Here is a 25,749-nt window from a genome sequence, read left to right on the forward strand (position 1 = left end):
TACATTTGACCATACATACATACATACATACATACATACATATGAGCATACATACATACATACATACATACGGCCATGCATACATACATACATACATATGACAATACATACATACATATGACCATGCATACATACATACATATGACCATGCATACATACATACATATGACCATGCATACATACATACATATGACCATGCATACATACATACGAGCATACATACATATGACCATGCATACATATAAACATACATACATACATACATACATATGACCATGCATACATACATACAACCATGCATACATACATACATATTACACTACATACATACATATGACCATGCATACATACATACATACATATGACCATGCATACATACATATGACCATGCATACATACATACATACATATGACCATGCATACATACATACGACCATACATACATACATATGACCATACATACATACATACATACATACATATATACATACATACATACATATGAACATACATACATATGAGCATACATATGTACATACATCCATCTGACCAGGCATGCATACATACATACATACATACATATGACCATATATATGACCATGCATACATACATATGACCATGCATACATATGACCATGCATACATACATACATACATATGACCATACATACATATATACATATGACCATACATAAATATGACCATGCATACATACATACATATGACCATACATACATATGACCATGCATACATACATATGACCATACATACATACATATGACCATACATACATACATATGAGCATGCATACATACATACGACCATGCATACATACATACATATGACCATGCATACATACATACATATGACCATGCATACATACATACGACCATGCATACATACATACGACCATGCATACATACATACATATGACCATGCATACTTACTTACATACATACATACATATGAGCATACATACATACATACATACATATGAGCATACATACATACATACATATGATCATACATACATACATACATATGAGCATACATATGAGCATACATACATACATATGAGCATACATATGACCATGCATACATACATACATATGACCATGCATACATACATATGACCATACATACATACATACATACATACATACATACATACATATGACCATCCATACATATGACCATACATACATACATATGACCATACATATATACATACATATACATGACCATACATATGACCATGCATACAAACATATGACCATACATACATACACACATACATACATATGACCATACATATGACCATGCATACAAACATATGACCATACATATGAGCATACATACATACATACATATGACCATGCATACATACATACATATGACCATACATATGACCATGCATACATACATACATATGACCATGCATACATACATACATATGACCATGCATACATACATACATACATATGACCATACATACATACATACATACATATGACCATTCATACATACATACATATGAGCATATGTACATATGAGCATACATATGAGCATACATATATACATACATACATCTGACCATGCATACATACATACATATGACCATGTATACATATATACATATGACCATTCATACATACATACATACATACATATGAGCATATGTACATATGAGCATACATATATATGAGCATACATATGAGCATACATATGAACATACATATATATGAGCATACATATATATGAGCATACATATGACCATGCATACATACATACATACATACATACATATGACCATGCATACATACATATGACCATGCATACATACATACGACCATGCATATATACATACATATGACCATGCATACATACATACATATGACCATGCATACATACATACATATGACCATGCATACTTACTTATATACATACATACATACATATATACATATGACCATACATACATATGACCATACATACATACATACATATGAGCATACATACGACCATACATATGACCATGCATACATACATACATATGACCATACATATGACCATGCATACATACATACATACATACATATGACCATGCATACATACATACATACATATGACCATACATACATACATACATACATACATACATACATATATATGACCATACATATGACCATGCATACAAACATATGACCATACATACATACACACATACATACATATGACCATACATATGACCATGCATACAAACATATGACCATACATATGACCATGCATACAAACATATGACCATACATATGACCATACATACATACATACATATGACCATACATACATACATACACATGAGCATACATATGAGCATACATACATACATATGAGCATACATATGTATGACCATACATACATACATACATACATATGACCATACATACATACATAAATATGACCATACATACATACGACCATACATACATATGATATACATACATGTGTAAAAATGTACTTGTCTTTGATCTTTGTCTGTGTAATTATCACCATAGGTATGAAATGTAACATAAATGATATAGTAATGATAATGGTAATAATATTACCCGAACCGTAGAGGGTGAATAAAGGGCATTAATTTAAATTACTTTGTAAAAAGGCGCTTTATGAAGTTCGGTCCATTTCCTGGCATTAGTTTACGGGGCAGATCTGCCACATCCAATATGGCGGACACGCCGACGTATCCCAGCAATGGGCCAACCCGCTCAATGCAGCGTCTAAGTATATATGTCTATGCATAGACATATATGCTATGTCTATGCATAGACATATATGCGTTTATATGTACATATATACGTTTCTGGGTGTCTGGGTGGGTCGAACGGACTAAGAAGTCATGCACAGAAAACAGGGGAGAATCCGGTTGAGTTTCAAAATAAAAGACCCCGTGCAGACTCGCGATCATAAAGACAGACAGAAAATAAACAGTTTAACTACGTAGCCTGATTATCCATGGTGGAAGCACAAAGAGCAAGGAAAGAGGACTTAATGAACAAAATCAGAGCAAGTAAACATAATCAGACGGGCAAAACGCTGCGCTGCTGAAACGCTTCTGAAACGCTGCTGGTGTAAATTGAAATTTAGTACTTTTACTGAAGCAGTATGGGAGTATGAGCAGATAAAATGATGACTTACCACCAGATGATACTTCTCACCGTCGTCTTTTCTCCAAAAATAGGCGAAAAACAAAACACATAAACAAAAATGAAGAAACAAACGCCCTCTCTGGATCACCTCTCCTCCTCAGAAACACAGGTGTTTCCAGTTCAAATGATTGGATGCTGTCCTCACAGACAGAAACGCACCGCCTCCTAATCCTGTTCAGCCAATGAATGAAGAGCATCAGAGGCGAGCGTGAGACACCCGCACACCTCTGATCTCTCTTCACTTTACTGATGTATGTTGCATAGTCACAACAAATTACAAACTTTCATTAATGTTTACATCTGGGTACTTTACAACCAAGGAGGGTTGCTTTAAAAAATGTAGTCAGTAATGTAATCCAAATATCACCATGTTAAAGCAATGTAACTTGATTACTTTCTGTTACTACCTCAATATAAAATATAGAGAAACTGTTTAGCCTAATTCAGCATTTTTAGGGCTGCAACTAACGATTACAAAATGGCGGTTCAACATTGTGGACTGTATATGTACACACTATTAACACAAAGTGACACAAAGTGACAGATTCAAAAAACCTTTTTTTATTAGAACAATACAGCAGATATAAAGGTCTATTGCAATCAAACACTCCCATCAGAACGGAACGTGTGCTTCAACAGACAATATGCGCTCCCCAAGAGAAATAAATTAATATAAACTAGATAAAATAAAAACAGAAAAGAAAAGAAAAAAAAAAACAAACATTGAAATTTGTGTGATGCAAAGAAGAGACGCTGATCACCCCAAATCAAATTCCTGTTCAGAAAAAGCAGCCGTCAAATAGAAACTTGCAAATTACAAACAATCATAGACATACAGTTTATGATATAAGCTCTGAATTTCCATTGTGCAGATGTGTGAGATTTTGGTATTTGCCAGAAAACTTTTTTTTTTAAGTTCACCTTGTTTTAATCTCCAAGTTATGTCCCTTAAAGTAGTTCACTTTATCTTGAGAGGAGACTTGTTTTTTTTTTTTTGCTATTTTAGACATATGATCCCTGGCTAAATGATCAAAACAAATGATAAATAATAGAAAAAGTGAAATTAAAGCTTGCAATAATAATAATAGTAATAATAATAATACCAAAAACAGCAGTGGATAAATCAAAATACAATCCAATCAAGAAGAAAAGCATGTTTTCAGGCAGAGTATCATTGATCTGTGAGGAGGTGAATCTTATCAAGTGTCACAAAGGAGGAAGACGATGATGAACTGCATCTGTACTGTAATAATACTGCAGTTTACCGCACCAAAATGATACATAAATACGACTCTGGGGACTAGTTTATAAAAATATCTTCAAGTCAACGTAAATGTGTTTTAATAAATCATTGAGAGGCTTGTCAAACAGAAGAAAAACCTCTATTGCTGACATGGAAATGGGTTTTTATCAAGGTGAAAATGGCTACAAATCAACATGATGTCATAGCTTTTTAGATTTAAGCTCAAAAGTCTAATTTGAGATAAGAACACAAAAGTGAAAGAAGAACAGTTTAGGAGTCATTCTGCTGTCTCCTAGTTTAATGTTCAAGGTTTTAAAAACAGAAAAGTGACTCTGTGACTTGAAGTCGCTGTTTGTTTGATAAGATTCAGATGTTGTGCCTTTTATTTCCTCCTCGCCTTCACCTCTCATCTTTGCTTATACAGATCACATGAAGTTGTGTGAAGCGCTTCCCTCCTTCCAACCACAGTTATTATTGTATTATTCTCTCCACCTCACTGCTGGAGCAAGTGTAGCTTTACACCTCTCCATCCTCGTCTTTAATTGGTTTATCATCTAACATATTTATTTATTCTTGCCATCATAGGATAACATATTTTTTTTGTTCTTTTTTCATATATATTTCATACAAATCTATAACCCAAAATTTAGAAATCTTATTTACATGGAAAAGTTTGTTTTTTTTAAACTTTAAAAGTGACTATTAACCCCTCCTCCCGCCCCTGTTCCCATCATCTCCCCCTGCTACCTTCACAATCATGGGAAGAAATCCATTTTCCACTCGATCATTTTTCTTTTTTCTCATATTTGAATGCTTCAAAGTGTGAAAACAGCATTCAGAAAAAAACACCCCAAAATGTTTTTTCTTTTAAAGCCACAATTATTCTTCCTTTTCAAATCAAACCATTAAACTCTTAAAGGTCAGAACTCAAACACAGAAGAAAATGTAGATTATTGGAGGGAGGCTTTGAACGCCTCGCTGCCGCCCTCCAAAAACAAGCTTCCTGGAAAGAGTCTCAAAAATTATAAAACACACCGTCTGTGAAGTGGTTTTATAGTCAACGGAGCCGGAGGAGGTGGGGGTGGACAGACAGACAGACCAGAGGGACAGAAAGAGAATAAAACCCCTCATCAGTCTGTTGTAAGAGCGCCCCCTGGGAGGACATCCTGTGTATTACACACACAGACACACACCAGACAAGCCACACAGGTCTTCAGTCTGGGGGTGTGTGCATGTCTTAGGTTTTATGTGCGTGTGTGTGTGTTTGTGCGTGTAATTCTGTGCATATTATAAGAACCAGTGCCTCCCCGAAAGATGTGAGTGAATCAGTGAGTCAGTGTATGTGTGTGCGTTAGAGAGTGCCGTCCTCAGCGCAGCCCGCTCCCGCCGTGTAGCGAAACTCCTGCAGGTTGGAGACGCCGTGGAAATGAACGAAAGCCCCCGCGACCACCAAGATGTGAAACAGTTGGTGGGAGTGGAACTACGAAAAAAAAAAACGGAGAGGGAAAAGAGTAAATCAAATGTGCACGAAAGAGAAACAGAGGGACATAAAGAGTGAAAAGTGTGAGGAGGAAAAGTGTTCGTCACTTACCCAGATGTCACACTTGCCAGGGAAGAATCTCTCGGGGATGCGAGCGGCGTACAGACAGGCGCCAGTGATGTAGAGCGTCGCCATGAGCAGCAGCCAGCCCATCTGACCCATGGTCGTGGCTTTGATCAGACCCTCGCTGATGACAAAGTGCAGGGTGGGAACGACGCCGCTCAGACCGAGACCCACAAACACTCCTGAACACACACAAAGAGGAGGATTTTGAATACTTAAATCTGCAATAACTGATTTTTTTGCAAGTAATTTAACACAACACTGACTTATTTATCATGGACAATAGTATCGGCACACCATCGGTATCTGCAGATAAATTAAAATCTAGAAATTAAAATCTTATCAGTAGAAATGTTTCTCATTAAGGCCACAAACAATATTTAATTTTCAAGCTTTTATTGGCCAATATCGTGCATCCTTAAAGATAAATGTTGAAATGTTTCACATCACTATTTGACTCTACCTGCTCTGACTCCTCTGTACTGTGGCGTGGCGAAGAAGTCGCACTGTGAGACGGTGATGGCAGCCAATCCGAGTATGCACACCACTATCAGGTAGATGAAGCAGGGCTGGGGGGAGCAGTAGAAGGAGTAGTACAACCAGGGGACGAAGGAGCCCATGATCAGGAAGGCAATCCCACTGTAGTCCAACCTGGACACACAGAGACAAAGAGTGGATTATAGACATAACACATGACAGTAACTTTACTTTAAGGGCATTTTATATTGTAGAATTTTTGTGAAATTAGTGAGTTTATGGTGTCTTACTTGGAGAAGACTCTGGAGACGCCCTCAGAGTGGCAGTACACTGTGTGGAAGAGCCAGGAGAAGGAGAGGCAGAGGATGGCTCCAAGGAAAAACATCCCGATAACCACCTTCTCCTGGACCGGAGCCACGAACGACATGTTGGGCCTGAACATGTACATCAGACCCAGACAGAGGAAAAACAAACAGCCTGCAGAGACAGCACATGGAGGGACAGACAAGAGGACAGAGTGAGGATTAAATATCAGTCTAGCAAGACCCCCTACAAGTGTTAGTGTCCCACACTGAGTTTATCTGAGATAAATATATCACCATGCATTCATTCAGCTGAAGCCTTAGCATCACCTTTTTTAGAAACTTTTACAACTTGTAGCAAGTGTGTAACTAAATTAAAGTACAGTTTAACTCCCTAAGGATCATAAATCAAAAATAATATGCTGACCATACATACATACATATGAGCATACATACATATGACCATACATATGAGCATACATACATATGACCATACATATGAGCATACATACATATGACCATACATATGAGCATACATACATACATACATATGACCATACATACATGCATACATATGACCATACATACATATGACCATACATACATACATACATATGACCATACATACATGCATACATATGACCATACATACATACATACAAATGACCATACATACATATGAGCATACATACATAAATACATATGACCATACATACATATGACCATACATATGAGCATACATACATACATATGACCATACATACATATGACCATACATATGAGCATACATACATATGACCATACATATGACCATACATACATACATACATATGACCATACATACATATGACCCTACATATGAGCATACATACATACATACATACATATGACCATACATACATGCATACATATGACCATACATACATATGACCATACATACATACATACATATGACCATACATACATATGACTATACATACATACATACATATGACCATACATACATATGAGAATACATACATAAATACATATGACCATACATACATATGACCATACATACATACATATGACCATAAATACATATGACCATACATACATACATATGACCATACATACATATGACCATACATACATACATACATATGACCTTACATACATGCATACATATGACCATACATACATATGACCATACATACATACATACATACATACATACATACATACATATGACCATACATACATATGACCATACATACATATGACCATACATACATACATACATATGACCATACATACATATGACTATACATACATACATACATACATATGACCATACATACATATGAGAATACATACATAAATACATATGACCATACATACATATGACCATACATATGACCATACATACATACATATGACCATAAATACATTCATATGACCATACATACATATGACCATACATACATACATACATATGACCTTACATACATGCATACATATGACCATACATACATATGACCATACATACATACATACATACATACATATGACCATACATACATATGACCATACATACATACATATGACCATACATACATACATATGACCATACATATGACCATACATACATACATACATACATACATACATACATATGACCATACATACATATGACCATACATACATACATACATATGACATACATACATACATACGTATGAGCATACATACATATGACCATACATACATATGAGCATACATACATACATACATACATATGACCATACATATGACCATACATATATACATACAAACATACACATGACCATACATACATACATACATACAAACATACATATGACCATGCATACATACATACATACATATGACCATACATACATACATATGAACATACAAACGTACATATGACCATACATATGACCATGCATATATATATACATACATAATATGACCATACATACATATGAACATACATATGACCATGCATACATACATACATATGACCATACATACATACATACATACATACATACATACGACCATACATATGACCATACATACATATGACCATACATATGACCATGCATACATACATACATATGACCATACATACATACATACATACTTATGACCATACATACATACATACATACATGCAGATATAAACACTGGTTGATAATATCGGCCCAGATTTACTCATCGGACCGATGCCGATATGTGATCAGTGATACAAACATTGGCCGATACCGATATTAATGCCGATATATCGTGCATCCCTAATGAAGTACTACAATCTCACCCATATAACAAATACATACATACATACATACATACATATGAGCATACATACATATGACCATACATACATACATACATACATATGACCATACATACATACATACATATGACCATACATATGACCATGCATACATACATACATATGACCATACATATGACCATGCATACATATGACCATACATACATACATATATACATATGAGCATACATGCATACGACCATACATATGACCATACATACATATATACATATGACCATACATATGAGCATACATACATACATACATACATACATACATACATACATACATACATATGACCATGCATGCATATGACCATACATACGAGCATACATACATACATACATATGACCATACATACATATGAGCATACATATGAGCATACATACATACATATGACCATACATATGAGCATACATACATACATACATACATACATACATATGACCATACATATGACCATGCATACATATATACATACATAAGACCATACATATGACCATACTTACATACATATGACCATACATACATGCATACATACATATGACCATACATACATACATATGACCATACATATGAGCATACATACATACATATGAGCATACATACATACATACATACATACATACATACTTATGACCATACATACATATGACCATACATATGACCATACATATGACCATGCATACATACATACATATGACCATACATACATATGACCATACATATGACCATACATACATATGACCATACATATGACCATGCATACATACATACATATGACCATGCATACATACATACATATGACCATACACACATACATACATACTTATGACCATACATACATACATATGACCATACATACATACATACATGCAGATATAAACACTGGTTGATAATATCGGCCCAGATTTACTCATCGGACCAATGCCGATATGTGATCGGTGATACAAACATTGACTGATACCGATATTAATGCCGATATATCGTGCATCCCTAATGAAGTACTACAGTCTCACCCATATAACAAATACATACATACATACATACATACATACATATGAGCATACATACATATGAGCATACATACATACATACATACATATGACCATACATATGACCATGCATACATACATACATACATATGACCATACATATGACCATGCATACATATGACCATACATACATACATATATACATATGAGCATACATGCATATGACCATACATATGACCATACATACATATATACATATGACCATACATATGAGCATACATACATACATACATACATACATACATACATACATACATACATATGACCATGCATGCATATGACCATACATACGAGCATACATACATACATATGACCATACATACATGCATACATACATACATACATATGAGCATACATACATACATACATACATACATATGAGCATACATACATACATACATACATACATATGACTATACATACATACATACTTATGACCATACATACATATGAACATGCATACATATGACCATACATACATACATACATACATACATACATACGACCATACATATGACCATACATACATATGACCATGCATACATACATACATATGACCATGCATACATACATACATACATATGACCATACATACATACATACATACATATGACCATACATACATACATATGACCATACATACATACATACATACATACATACATACATGCAGATATAAACACTGGTTGATAATATCGGCCCAGATTTACTCATCGGACCGATGCCGATATGTGATCAGTGATACAAACATTGGCCGATACCGATATTAATGCCGATATATCGTGCATCCCTAATGAAGTACTACAGTCTCACCCATATAACAAATACATACATACATACATACATACATATGACCATACATACATATGACCATACATACATACATACATACATACGACCATACATATGACCATAAATACATACATACATATGACCATACATATGACCATGCATACATATGACCATACATACATACATACATACATATATACATATGAGCATCTATGCATATGACCATACATATGACCATACATACATATATACATATAAGCATACATATGAGCATACATACATACATACATACATATGGCCATGCATACATACATATGATCATGCATACATACATACATATGAGCATACATGCATATGACCATACATACGAGCATACATACATACATACATATGACCAGACATACATATGACCATACATATGAGCATACATACATACATATGACCAGACATGACCATACATACATACATACATATGACCATACATATGACCATGCATACATATATACATACATAAGACCATACATATGAGCATACATACATACATATGACCATACACACATGCATACATACATACATATGACCATACATACATACATACATACATATGACCATACATACATATGACCATACATACATACATACATACATACATATGAGCATACATACATATGACCATACATATGAGCATACATACAGACATACATACATACATATGAGCATACATACATACATACATACATACATATGAGCATACATATGACCATACATACATATGACCATACATATGACCATGCATACATACATACATACATACATATGACCATACATACATACATACATATGACCATACATACATATGACCATACATATGACCATACATACATACATACATACATACATATGACCATACATACATACATACATATGACCATACATATGACCATGCATACATACATATAAATGACCATACATACATACATACATACATACATACATACATACATACATACATGCAGATATAAACATCGGTTGATAATATCAGCCCAGATTTACTCATCGGACCGATTCCGATATGTTAAAAAATGACAAACATTGGCCGATACCGATATTAATGCAGATATATCGTGCATCTCTAATGAAGTACTACAGTCTCACTCATATAACAAATGCTTTAGTTGCAGTATCTCTGTTAAACCACAAGGTGGCAGCGGAAACTCACACAGTTGAGACATAAAAGGCTCTTTGAGCCATTAAAGAAGAAAACAAGATGCTTTGGATTAAACAAAGTGTTGAAACAACAGCTTAAAACCAAGTTTTCTTCAAACACTAAACCAACTAATTCTAAGGCGCTCACTAGAAAACTAAAGTAATGCCCTGGAATTTAATGGACTTGAGGACTTTTACTGTTTTCTTTGTTTTCTTACACAAACCCACAGCTCAGCTCTTGACATGGCAGTACTTGTAAGAGCTAATAAATCTGGTTTTGCTGGTTGCTGGAGTGAAATTTTACATAAGATTTTGTTATGAAACCTGTCTGGTTTAATGAGGATTGACGAAAGGATAAAGAGTTCTTTCCTTCTTTCTTTGTTTCTTTGTTCCGTCCTTCCTTCCTAAATATTGAGCTGCAACAATTAATCAATTAGTTGTCAAGTATTAATTTAATGATTGATTGATTAATTTACAATTTTCTGAGAATCAGAAAAATAGTTGTCAGATTAAGTTGCAGCCCTATTAAATATCTGGTGTTGCCAGTTCTGGCAACAGTTAAAGTTTTTAATCCTCTTCTTGAAGCAACACCTTTGAGATTAGGTTTACATGAATGGGTTAAGGCTATAGGAGTGCACTGGATGATATATTGTCCCACAAATTATTATTATTATGATAAATGATTTTATCATTTTAAGTTCATTTTATGCCATGCCACTGATATAATGATGACATAATAACAAAGCACTGTGAAAACATGCGTCAGGCCTAATTCTGTCTGAACGTCTCAAGCCTCGTGTCGTACAGACACAGGTGATCTTCTCCTCTGTCCAAATCTCTGCCATTGCTGACAGTTTGTAACTGACCAGGCCAGCTGACTTTGCTACGAGCTGATTGGCTGCTGAAACAGGAGACGTTCTACAACGAGCCGCTGGCGACTTGACAAACTGAGTAGCAGGTGATGTCATCAGCGTGCTTGAGATGAGCTGGGCCTGAGATTAGATGATGGGCCTGTTCACACTGCTGCAACTTGTCCCTGCGACGTTCTGAAACCATTCTGTCTTGTTGTGAGTCTTTGGTTTGAATTGAGGTTTCGGCTCTGCGCCCGAATCTTATACTGGCGGGAAAACACTGCTGTTTATTCCGGATAAAATGTTTGTAACATTCTTTTGTAAACAAACTTGCACGTAAACACAACGGGCATAATCAAGTCGATAAGTCGATGTTTTAATCATGACACGCTTAAGTGCACAGTTGTTTAGGTTGTAAGAGTATCTGTGTGTGTGTGTGTGTGTGTGTGTGTGTGTGCTACCTAGCAGATGTGTCCAGATGTTTCCCGTCTCTGTGTGGATTCTGAAGATGCTCTTGAAGCAGGCGCGGAATGAAGGCATGGGCGGCCTGTGGCCGTGAAGCAGGAAGTCGTTGTCCTTCAGCCAGTCGGGGAGCACGTCGTGAGGTATGACGCGCCACCGGCCCTCCCACACCTGATTGGTTAACAAAGGACACACAGAGCAAGACATTATATGATGACGAAATGATTCCTAATCTAATTTAAATGTCCTTTATGAGAAGCAGCTTGTTGTTTACTGAACGTAGGATGCGTGTGTGAGAGTACGAGGGGAGTACAGTCCGGGATCACGAGTGTGTGTAGTGCAGGTGTCAGTGTCAAATGAACAGTATCGAGGTCAAGTGATGTAAATAAATAAACTGAAGCCCGATATGGCAGAGAGCGGAGAGAAAGAATCCTTTGACAGTTTCTCTCTTGTGATTCATTTCCCTAATTTACAACCTGCTGGTTGCAATTTCAGTGTGTGTGTGTGTGAGAGACAGAGAATATTAGTCCAAGCTGGTGTACTCATCACATGAGTCCAAATTCCAGCGGAGTCATCTTCCAAGCAGATACTCTAACTCTTAATGTTGGCCTACTTTTTCCATTTTCTGTTTCAAAATAATAAATAATAGTGACACATAGTTGGTTAAGAAAAGCCTTACAGGACATAAACTGGCTTCTTAGAATTCGATATCAAATCCATCAAATCATAAACATGTTCTATAGGAGTGTCGTGATTCTCAAAATCCACAATCCATTTTGACTTCCACTTTAAAAGTCACGACACTGACAGCTGACAGGTTTTATGCGCTGATACCTTACATTTTCAAATCATTCTTTAAAAAGAAGCTGCATGGTTGTATGACATAACTGCCATATTTTTTGTGAATCTATAGCACTTTTTAAAGGTGTATTTTCAAGCTTTTCCAGCACCTTACAGCAGTGGTTAATTACATATTTATATACATATACTCAAAATTATTATTTCATCTCTTCATCAGATTAAATCAGATGTTATTGTGCTATAAAAATTATACCTCATAACAGTATTCTACAGGAGGATGATGAATGAAAAAATGAAAACACAAAAAAACTTTCATGTTTCAAAATGTGTCACCAGTCTGTAAGCAGACTCCTCATCAACCTGGCTGAGCCAGTATACGACTTATTTTATTTTTATATCTAAAAAGCAAATTATTCAGTTAGGTATGAGTTATTATGAAAGTAATAAAGTGATAAAATTGTAATTTCAAGCAGTTTGAAGCACTTTATCCAAAATGAATGCACTTTTCAACCCGTGCACTCTCAAACTACACCATAAAACACCTTCATCACTGGGAAACTGGTTGATTTCTGCCAGTGACTGGCTGACTATGACTATATTTTGGACATTTTCCACTTTGGCTTTTCTCCAGACTGATGAAACGTGTTCTGTATGAGAGATTACGAAGAGCACTAAAAAAAATATAAATAAATAAAAATGATAAAGCATTTGAGGTTTTCTCAGGACACCAAACGCCTGTTTTCATTGTGTTTTTATGGTTTTATTGGTTGATTTTACTGTGTGATTTTATGCTGCGTTGTTGTTAAATCACCTTGGTAAAACAAACGTCACACTGGGGATCTTTTGTGTGTGTGTGTGTGTGTGTGTGTGTGTGTGTGTGTGTGTGTGTGTCCTTGTTACCTTGTGCACAAACTCCTCCATCCTCTCCATGGCATGGTGAGCCTGCAGCAGTGGAGTCATTCCCATGAAACCTTCATCACTGCTCCTCTCATCCTCTTCCTTCTCCTCTGCTTCTCTTCCTCTGTCATCCTTTTCGTTTATTCTTCTGTCCTCGTCGCACTCTGGGACACTCTGATGAGACAAGAAACAGACACCTTTTTAGGACAGAAGGATTTTATGACACATTTTCTCTTGTTTGAACAAAGAGCAAAAATGTTTTCTTTTCAAGCTGACATTTTATTTCTTGGGTTATTTAAGCTTTATTATGTGAATGAGAGTGTGTCTGGATGATCACCACTTCAGAAATATGTGTGACTTTATTGATTCCAGCTTGCATAATCCCGCTCTCACATGCAAATGAAATTCAACATGACAAGAGAACTTCCTTCCAGGTTCATCATCGATCATCTTGCATAATCTGCTGCTGCTGACCTGTGATGTTCAGCGGATGAACATCATCACAAATCATGTTGTTGTTGTTGTGTCCTGAGGTGCACTGTGATTTTTCTTCTTTTAAATTGCTTGCGAGCAGTAAACACAATCATTTACTCATCATGTCACTTTTTTTAATTATAGCAAAGAGACTCACTGTGTCTCTGTGATGGTGTGTATGTTGCAACATATTGAACTCAGATGCCTACAAGCTGCTCGTATTCTCCAAATCAACCAATTTTCTCATGTTTTCTAAATGAAAACAATTACAGAGAGCATTTTAAAAATGTCTTAAAGCAGTTACTGCCAACCAAAAACATTTTTTTCTGTATTTTTGCTTCTTTTCAATTATATTCATCATCTCAGCACTTGTAATGAAAATAAAATGTCGAAAAAAAGGTTGATACACTCTCAAAAGCCCTTCACAGACCTGTGGTTCATAGCCCATTGACCTCTATTTTCAGTCTCCCTCAAGAATTTATCTGTTTCACCTTCAAGGAGAGAAATATTATTGCTTTTACCTCTCTAGTAGCCTACAGGGATATATTACTTCATTGGAAGGATCAAAAGAATCCATCTTCTAATTCTTAGCTGAAAGACATAAAGTCCGTCTTATACTTAGAGAAAATTAAGCACAGTATTAGGAATAATTTAACAAAAGTTTGGTTCCTGTTCTTTCCCATGTTAATTCTATTCCATCTTTGGAAGATTAGCATGATTTATTTAGTCAGTCATCTTTCTAAATGCAAAGATTTGGTATGCGACTGTTCATGCAGCCCCATGTGCAACACATTCAGATCTTTCTTAGTTTTTAGTGTCTTTTTTTCCTACCATATGTATGTTTTTGTGCGTATATTATACTGGAGAGAGTGTACTGTGTTTTTATGTGTTCATAATGATGTAAAACTGGGTGACGTACTTTCAGATGGATGTATGCTGTGTACTGACAACTAAATAAAGATATGAAAAATCTTAAAAGAGTCTATATAACCATGAACAAGTCAGTTAAATGTTAAAATTTTAATAAGAGAAGATGCAAGTGTGCATACATACATATACATACACATACACTGAGAAGTGAATTAATACTGATTGCAGCACTGATTGGTATAAATTTGGGTTTCTTGTCTCTAACTGTATTAGACTCATAACAAGGGAAAATTAAGCAGAGAGAGTATATTTTAAGAAAAGAAAGAGATAATTTTTGATTGAACAGATGTCGACACAGTCAGACAGTGTGAATTCAATTTAACACAATAGCTGTCACAGCTGGGGAGCTGGGCGCAGAATTAATATGGCTCGTGCTTTGTGATAAATACACAGTCATTCATCATAACTGACGCACAAACACACACAGAGTTGACCACGCACGCTAAAAAGCAATGGTTTTGTGAGTGGATTCAGGTGGACTAAATTGATAACACACAACAAAGAGGTGTTGCAAGCAAAAAAAATATGCATGTAAACAGAAAATATATAATATTTCTGTAACACCAAGACTGACACACAATCTTTACCACACACACGCCACGTTCCGCTGAAAGGAAGTGATTAGAAAAGATGTGCTGTCTGCTCTTTTTTATTTCTCCCCAGGAGGAGGGGGAGAGGTGAGGAACAAAAGAAAGACAAGAGTGAAAGAATTAGAAAAAAGCAGCGAGACAGAGACAGACAAGAGAAGTGCAGAAAGAGAAAAGTCCTGTTGTGTATATATAATGCATGACTAACCCATTTTTAAAGACCCACCAGCAAAATACACTCCAACTGCATGGTTCCTGCTTTGTGTGTGTGTGTGTGTGTTGACTGTGATGTATCTTATGTGGACATTTACATGTCTCACACAGTCAAAGTCTGTTGGACAGTCGGCACTTTCAGGTTCCCTAATGTCAGAGTTTGTTATTCTGACATCTGCCCATCTGCGTACGAGTGTGTAGACTGAGTTTAATCATGCATGGAGACGAATCTCAGTCTGCTGCTGCTGTGTACACTCTTAGAAATAAGGGTTCCAAAATGGTTCTTCCTGAAAGGCTAGGGTTCTACCCAGGGCCATCTGCATCTGAAGAACCATTTTTTTAAGAAGGGGTTTGCCAAGGGTTCTTTGTAAGACTAAGAGTCCCATTAAGAACCCTTTTTATCCAAAGAACCCTTTTTGGAAGAAAGAGTTTTTCAATGATTGAAGGTATGGGTGCTTTTGCCTAATCGGAAGAATGCAATACGATTCCCTGTAGAACCCTCAGTAGACAAGAGGGTTATAGGAGGAAAAAAAAGGCATTTTTAAATTCCCCTAGGTAGGTTCTAGATAAAATCCTTGGGATATAAGAGGGTTCTTAGTAGAATCCACTGGCTGGATTCTAGATGAAACCCTTGGAATATAAAAGCTTTCCCTGATGGTGTTCTAGATAAAACTCTTGGAATTTAAAAGGGTTCACAGTGGCCTCCCTGGTTCAGTTCTAGATGAGATCCTTGAATATAAAAAGGGTTCTCGGTGTGCTTTAGATAAAACCCTTGGTATATAAAAGGATCTGGATAGAACCCCAAAAGAGGATTCTAGGCGGAACCATTACACCATGAAAGGGTTCTCTGTGACCTCTCATAGGAGGTTCTGGGTGTAATGTTTCACAGATGGTTCTAGGAATAACCCTTTTATGTGGTTCTAGGTAGAACTCCCTGAAAGGGTTCCAGTATATATGGTTCTAGTTAGGACCTTGATTTCTGAGGGTGTACAGTCAGACACACACACTCACACACACAATTTCACATGTTCTCACAACTCAAGGCGAGGAACCGTAAAAACCACATTCTCATAGATCCACTGTCTCAAAGCTGAGATAAGGGTGACACCTGGCATTGATAGTGTGTGTGTGTGTGTGTGTGTGTGTGTGTGTGTGTGTGTGTGTGTGTGTGTGTGTGTGTGTGTGTGTGTGTGTGTGTGTGTGTGTGTGCCTCAGTGATTGAGTATAGTATGTGAACAGAGGGTATCTGGGTGACTGCCAGCTAGTCACGTGTGCTCTGCAGTCTTTGTAATCGCCTCTCATGTGTGTCCATGCATGCATGTAATGTAGGTGTAAGCTTAAATCCAGATGCTGCCGGTGTCGCTGTGAATTGTAAGGTTATTCTTGAAGGGTGTGAATACCATTGAGTGTGAGTGTGTGAGTGTGTGCAGGGGGACAGCAGGGTGTCCTCTAAGAGTACTCAATATACCATCACTGTATCAGTGTGCACATACACACACGCATTCACACCTGCACAGATGATACTGAGCTGAAAGAAGCTTAACGTACACACTGATATTTCACACAAAACATACAGGGCAATAGTATGGCAGTAAAACAGTAAATATTTTCAGGACAGATTACAATAGGTGACAATGTGTCTCACACACACACACACGCACGCACACTGCTTTAGTTCACATATACAGGACAAAAAAGAGAGCAACACAGACAGGGAGAGACAGACAGAAATGGATGGGAGGCATTTAGCCTACAACCTGTACATTTACGTGATTTATGATCAGCCACCTTCTCCTTACAAGCAACCTTTTTACTGACCCACTACAACTGTTAGGCTACTGCAGTGTCACACTGTTTTACTTTTGCTGAGTCAGGTTTGAGAGAATGAGAAAAAGAGAACATGTGCTTTTGAAATTGAGTCACATAAGCAATAATGTATAGTGAGACGATCACTGTTGCGAAATAAATCCTTTCAGGGTCATGCAGCAATCACCCTGAAGGGATTTATTTCACAATAATGACCTATGTACTACACTGCAAAGCTAACTATATTATCCTGCTTATTACATGGCTGCTTACAAAAAAATAATAATTTGACACAAAATATTAATTTAAAAATGATTTTGTTGCTCCTCCAGAGTCTATCTTTTTTAATACATTTAGATATTCATGGATATCTGAGGCTCATCACTGAGTTATTCTTCTCATTCTTCCACATCACTGTTATGTAAACAGAGAACCTGTTACTGCATGAGAGGGTTATAATAAAATAATCATTATTTTATCAAGAGAAATCATCCAAGGAAACAAAGGATTGTGTTATGCAAGCAGCACATAATGTACAGATGTCTGGTAAACTCCAAACGCCTAGATTTCTTGCATTTTCAAGCTTTTTTGTACTCTTACTTACACACACCTATACTTTTTCTGATTTTTTTCTGTTCCTTTATGGTTTGAGAAAATTCTTCTACTCCTTATCAAGGCTCCAAAGTAGCACCAGTCAAATACTGGAAAGATATGCATGTGGCTGGTGGATTTGCTTCACTCACCAGCCAAAATATACAATGGTAATCTGTCAAGTGGCGTGTTTAATTTGAACATTCACTATTATTTTGCACCCTGCTTCTTAGGCAAAAGAAGAAATCTAAATTGAGTTAGTTGAAAATGCATTATCACTGAGCTGAAAACTTTTTGCCAGTGTGATTTCCTGCCTTGATCTCAAGAATAACTGTGCTTAATATGGGTGTTGCACTGCAAAGAGGAAGCTGTGAGGGTTTGCGGATATTTGGAAGAAAACAATACTGAAAATTACCAGCTGCCAGCTTGTGGTTCTGAGAAGAAACATCTTTTCTCTGGTGAAACAGCTGTGTGGCTGCACTAAACTCAACCCAGACAGTGAAACTGGCAGTGTTGAGGTTTAGCAGCAGGTGATGGAGAGAGTTTAGCTGCAAACTGCTGATGTTGCTGTAATCAGATCAAGTAACTACTACAGACAGGAGGGCTATTGGAGTGAAGCAGTTTTAGGTTCTAAGAAACTCAGGCTCTCCCTTATACACTAATGTGCTTACATTCAGGCACTCCCACACACACGACTTGGACGAATGCAGTATGTCCGCCGCACGTGACTCAGTTTGCCCAGTCTCCAACAGTCATTATGGCCGAGGTTTAGGAGTCAAATTTCGCTTGTGTGAAAGTGTGCACGCGTGTGGTCAAGGATATGATCGTATCCCTCTGGGAAGTGTCCATCGTCAGCTCTGAGCTCACTGGACAACAGCTCATCATGTATGACTAAAACAGTCTGGAGGCCAGCACATCCCAGGCTGGCTGCTCCTCTGACACACAGCCACAGTCACATGTGCTGGCTAATCATTCCTCTGAGTTGTTGTTGTCATACTTCAGCGGGGCTCTGTTCCCATTTTTCTAGGAAAAGATTCCCTGGGAAACGCCTGAGGGAATCCTCACAACTCCGGAAATGTATTTAAACAGATAACATGTTTAACCTGCTGAAAGGGTCAGCTCGTCTATTATCAAGGTAAACATTTGGCTTTTGGGTGGAGTCTGCAGGAATATTACTAAGTATACTTACTAATCTAACACAGTTCCCATCTGCTTTAGACTTCTTAACTCATATGGCTGTCATGACTATAGTACCCCACCCTATGATCAAATCTAGCACTGACTGCTGCAGAGAAATGATATAGACAACAAAATCTGCAGAAGAGCAGCAACAACCAATCAATTATTAATTAATTATTAATCAATAATTAATCTCCAACTATTTTGATAATCAATTAATTGGTTTAAGTAATTTTTAAAGGAAAAAACTTCAGATTCCAGCTTCTTAAATGTGAATAGGCCTAGTCTGCAGCCAATGATCATTTTCCCAGTTAAGAAATTAACTGTTTGGTCTATTAAATGTTGACAAGTGTAAAATAGCCACAATAATTTCCCAAGCTGACTTAATTAATTTACTCATTTTGTCCAACCAACAGTCCAAAACTCAAAAGATATTCAGTTTACTAACAAAAGATTAAAAAATCCAGCAACTATTCACACTTGCACAGTTAGACTCTGTGAATTATGTATTAAAAACAACTAAAAACAACAGATAATTATCGAAATTTTACCCTACTCATTTCAGCTGTAGTGACAACTCTACATAAGCATAGTGTTTTCTGTGCGCATGTGCTGTAATGTCACGAGAGGTCACCAGTGTTATGACATGTTAGTGTGTGTGTGTGAGAATATCTGTGTATGACCTTAGCAGAGTGTTTCTCTGATAACAGGGTAGCTAACCTTATCAGTGTGTTGCAGGCACACTGTAAGATTTGAACACATGATTGGATGAGTCAGTTATTTTTATGAATCTGGGGTTTTTTTTCCCCTCACAAAAAATATTGCACTTATCTCTCAGTGTCATTGTGAATGTAAAGGAAGAATGTGTTTTGTTTTGGTGAACAAGAAAGCTAGACATACTAATGATTGAAGAACATCAGTTTACCAATGTCCAAAGGAAAAAAAAAGGGTTGACAAAACCTGAAATTCTAAAATAGGAATGGTTGTTTGAACTCGTGTTGGCAAAAAAAGAGCAGGGTGAATATAACTTTGGGACACACATTTAAAGTCAAGACAAAAGAAAAACTGCAGTAAACAAGAACAAAATCACAACTGCAGCTGGAAAAACAGATAATGGATAAAGTACCCAGGAAAAACTCACAGGAAGAGTGTGTTTGTTGTTGTTATTCTTAATTTTGTCCTGCAGAGACTTGCAGCACTTTTCACACAGGTACAAGCTAAGCAGCCAGTCTTGGATGATACACCAGGAAACCAGGAAATCCCTCGAGACACTGCTCTGCTCAAGACTAAATGAGGCAGTTTTTCTTAAAAGCCCCTGAAGACCAATCTCTCCCTCTGTCTCACACACTTAGACAAAAAACATATATATCCAGCTCCCCTCAGACTCATTAACCATTCTGTATGTTAGTCCTTGCTAATGACTTTCACCTGACTAATGACTGTTCATATGCACACACACACCTGAAACCCTGCGTGTATGTGTCTGTGTGTGTGTTAAGAGGAATCGGTTCTAATTAGTTCTGCTGAGCTCTCCAGTCAGCTAGTGGAAGATAAGTTTGAGAGAGAAATGAGGAGGGAGGAGACACATTTGAAGAGAAATCTCTGTTTTCCAGCAAAACACGGAACTTTCGATGTAAACAAAGTCACGTGTTGGCAGTTCGGTGCGGGGCGGGCTGCAGGAAACAGCTGCCAGCCAATAAGAACGCAGCTGAAACTCTGCTGACCAATGACAGCAGAGTCTAAACGTATAACGGACCAAAGAGGAAAGAGCTCACCCTTGTACATGGTAACCCCTGCACAGCGCAGACAGGACATGTGACTCACACATGCACAATGCTCTCTTGGGACCAAAACAATTTGGAAAAGATGCCAAGACCCTCAAACACAGACAGTATGTTCCAAACACACGCGCACATGCCAGACGCTGACAAACAGTGTGCTCAGGCGGCCACAAGACAAACTGTTCTCTCTGTTCTCGCCCATGACCGTGAGCAGGACATGAAAAAAAAATCTGCATTAGAATGACAACAAACTAACACAGATTTTTAATCACACAGCTCACAGTCAGAGACCTTAAAGCAAGGATCTTCATTGTTTAAAGGTGCTTCAAAGTCTTTTTTTTTGTTGTTGTTTCTGGCACCATTGGCTGGGAGAACGGATGGTCACCTGCAGTGTTGGAGGATTTTAAAAGCCTGTGGAGCTGTGATATTAGTTGGCTACTATGGGCTTTTTTTTTTAAATTCTTCTGGTTTGTGTTATCTCAAAGTATTTATTGCCAATTATGTATTATTTAAATTAGGACTGTGCCAAATGTCACCTTTTCTTAAACTGAGGTCAAATGAGTCTGTCATCATATTTTATGACATCAACACCCTAAAAGAATCCTCAAACAAAATCTCTCATTCGAATAAAGTGATTCATCTGAATATATCAAATATACTTTTTCTTAATGAAAATATTATGAATGATAGCCACAGTATATGGGCACACAGCGGTGCCCCAGATCTAATATTTTTTAATTAACATTTGGACTTAAATGTTAAGAACTAAATGTTAAGACTTTAGACTTAACATTGCAGTGTTCTTATTTCTATAATTTTTAACTTGAAGTCTTTTGTCGATTCATCTGTATTTATAGTCTTGTATTGCTAGAAAAATCACAATTCTTCTGCTTATGGACATTTTTCCTGGCATTTTGGCAAGTAAACATGTGAACTGAACTGAACTTACAAACTCCCCTTTCACCTATAACTCTTAAAATGTGGAAGCACGTCAGCGTGACAAGTTCTGATTTTTCTCCCTACAGTTTTGGGGGATTTAAAGCATCGTGATCACAGATGACAGGTACAATACGAGGAAGTGAACCTGAACGTCAGATCCACCTGAAGCTCGGCATCAGTGCATTAAGGCAACACAAAACACTGGCACAAAGAGAGGATGTGCAAATGACTCAAAGGTCAAAAATCTCAAGGCATTGTTCACAGTTTAATGGTATTTCCCTTGTTTTGTTGTTTGGTGATTGAAGCGTGTGTAATAAAATTCCACAGCTTGCATTTTCAGCTGACAATCTCCCACTCTCATTCATGGAGGTGTTGCAGATTCATCTTTACAGAAAAGTATCTGTTGTTTCATTCTTTGGATAAACTCCTTTAAAAAGGACAGAAAAAAACATGATTAGACTTTATTAGGTTCTTTGGCTATTTTTAGTTCTCTTTACTCCACTCTCCTGAAAATCTCATTTTCATTAGTTGCATTAGCAGAATTGAAACTGACTCACCTAACAGTTAATACCGCCTAACATTCCTCCAGGTCATAATTACCTACATTGAATTAAACAATCTGTGAAAAACACTCAATTGAACTCGAATGGCACGGAGAGTGTGCACTTATGGATTACCAATGCAAAACTAGAGGGTTAGTTTTTGAGGCATCACTATGACAAGTAATGGTCTGTTTAAGACAATTCTGAGCACCAAACCCATATCAAATATTTCATACTAAAGCTATTAGGCCGGGATTGTTGGCAAGTAAACAGCTATTGTTTCAAAAATTCTTTCATGCAACTGCCGGGTGTGCTCAGGAAGACACGCAAACACCAGAATCTCATGGGGACAAGTTCAAAAAGGTCTGGCAAACAGGAACGTTGAAAAAAAAAAATCAATACTTTGGATATAACAAAAAATCTTTGAAAAATCATCCCTGTAGCTCTTAAAATAAAGTATTTACACAAAAATATAGTTTTGACTGCCAGAGTAAGAGACACAGAGGCAGCCAGTTCAATATGTGGCAGACAGGAAGTGTGATACCAGCCCCACAGCTATACCACACACTCACACACACGGGTTTCCAGACTCACATTAACACCTACAGTAAACACTGAAAAATTCAGCGCAGCCTGTGGGGTGTTAAAGACAGCCTGCCCTCACTGCTCGGGGCCAGGGGGCCCCTAGTGTCCTCTCAGGTATCAGTGTTGTGTTTCAGCAGGTAAAAAGGCCGCGCACAAACACACACAAGCAGACATAATACACACACACGAACACTATTGTGTTTCAGCTCAACGGTTCTATGCTGATTGCCTTTCACACTGAACAGCACACCGGCAGCTTTGTCTGTACACACACACACACAAACACACACACGTACTGTCTAAACAAGAGCACAAGTGATGCCTCTGAGGGAGAGTGTCTAGCATTTGTTTGATCGGTTCGATACACTGCCTTCATTGGATCCTAATCACGCTGATTTTTTCGGTAAACGTGTTTGCATTTCTTCCAGGAAGACATCTGTATATAGACATAACAGGCCTATTTTTAGAGGCTGTGAATCTCGCACACATTCAATATCCACATCACTTCAGACTGAGAGTGGAACTAAAACTGAACATCAGGCGAAGCTGAGCCAACCCCATCATAATGCACTGTTAATTACTACAGCACAGAATGAGTCATCGAGGAGTTTGAAAAGCCTTGAAGGTGGTGAGGGTGTCGATAATAAGCGGAGGCTGAGGAGATTGGGAAACTTGGGCTCATGATCAAACCGTGCAAAATCAAGTTCCAAGAACCTGCTGGTAAAACCTGAGAAACTGATTAGATACTGCTCTGTTCTTCTTCCTGCCCCTGAGCAAGGCACTAAACACCCAAACACTCTGGTTACGGTGCTCAGTTATAACAGGAAAACGCATTTAAAGTTGTTTTTTTAACTTTGATCTACACACGATTGATCTTTTTCTCTGTTGA

General features: G+C 37.1%; 1 protein-coding gene across 1 annotated transcript in view; it reads right to left on the reverse strand.

The window, feature by feature from the left end:
• Positions 1-3,744: 3,744 nt before the first annotated feature.
• adipor2 (adiponectin receptor 2) overlaps positions 3,745-25,749 on the reverse strand; it is a 41,159-nt gene continuing 19,154 nt past the window's right edge. The window contains exons 4-9 of the mRNA XM_084710753.1: positions 15,237-15,407; positions 13,535-13,706; positions 6,820-7,006; positions 6,516-6,703; positions 6,041-6,234; positions 3,745-5,929 (exon numbers count right to left, since the gene is read on the reverse strand). Coding sequence (XP_084566879.1) covers positions 5,801-5,929; positions 6,041-6,234; positions 6,516-6,703; positions 6,820-7,006; positions 13,535-13,706; positions 15,237-15,407 — 1,041 coding nt within the window. The 3' untranslated portion in view covers positions 3,745-5,800. The remainder of the gene's footprint in view (positions 5,930-6,040; positions 6,235-6,515; positions 6,704-6,819; positions 7,007-13,534; positions 13,707-15,236; positions 15,408-25,749) is intronic.

This window comes from Lutjanus erythropterus, chromosome 22, assembly GCF_056507025.1.
Source record: "Lutjanus erythropterus isolate fLutEry1 chromosome 22, fLutEry1.hap2, whole genome shotgun sequence".
Classification (NCBI taxonomy): Eukaryota; Metazoa; Chordata; class Actinopteri; order Lutjaniformes; family Lutjanidae; genus Lutjanus; species Lutjanus erythropterus.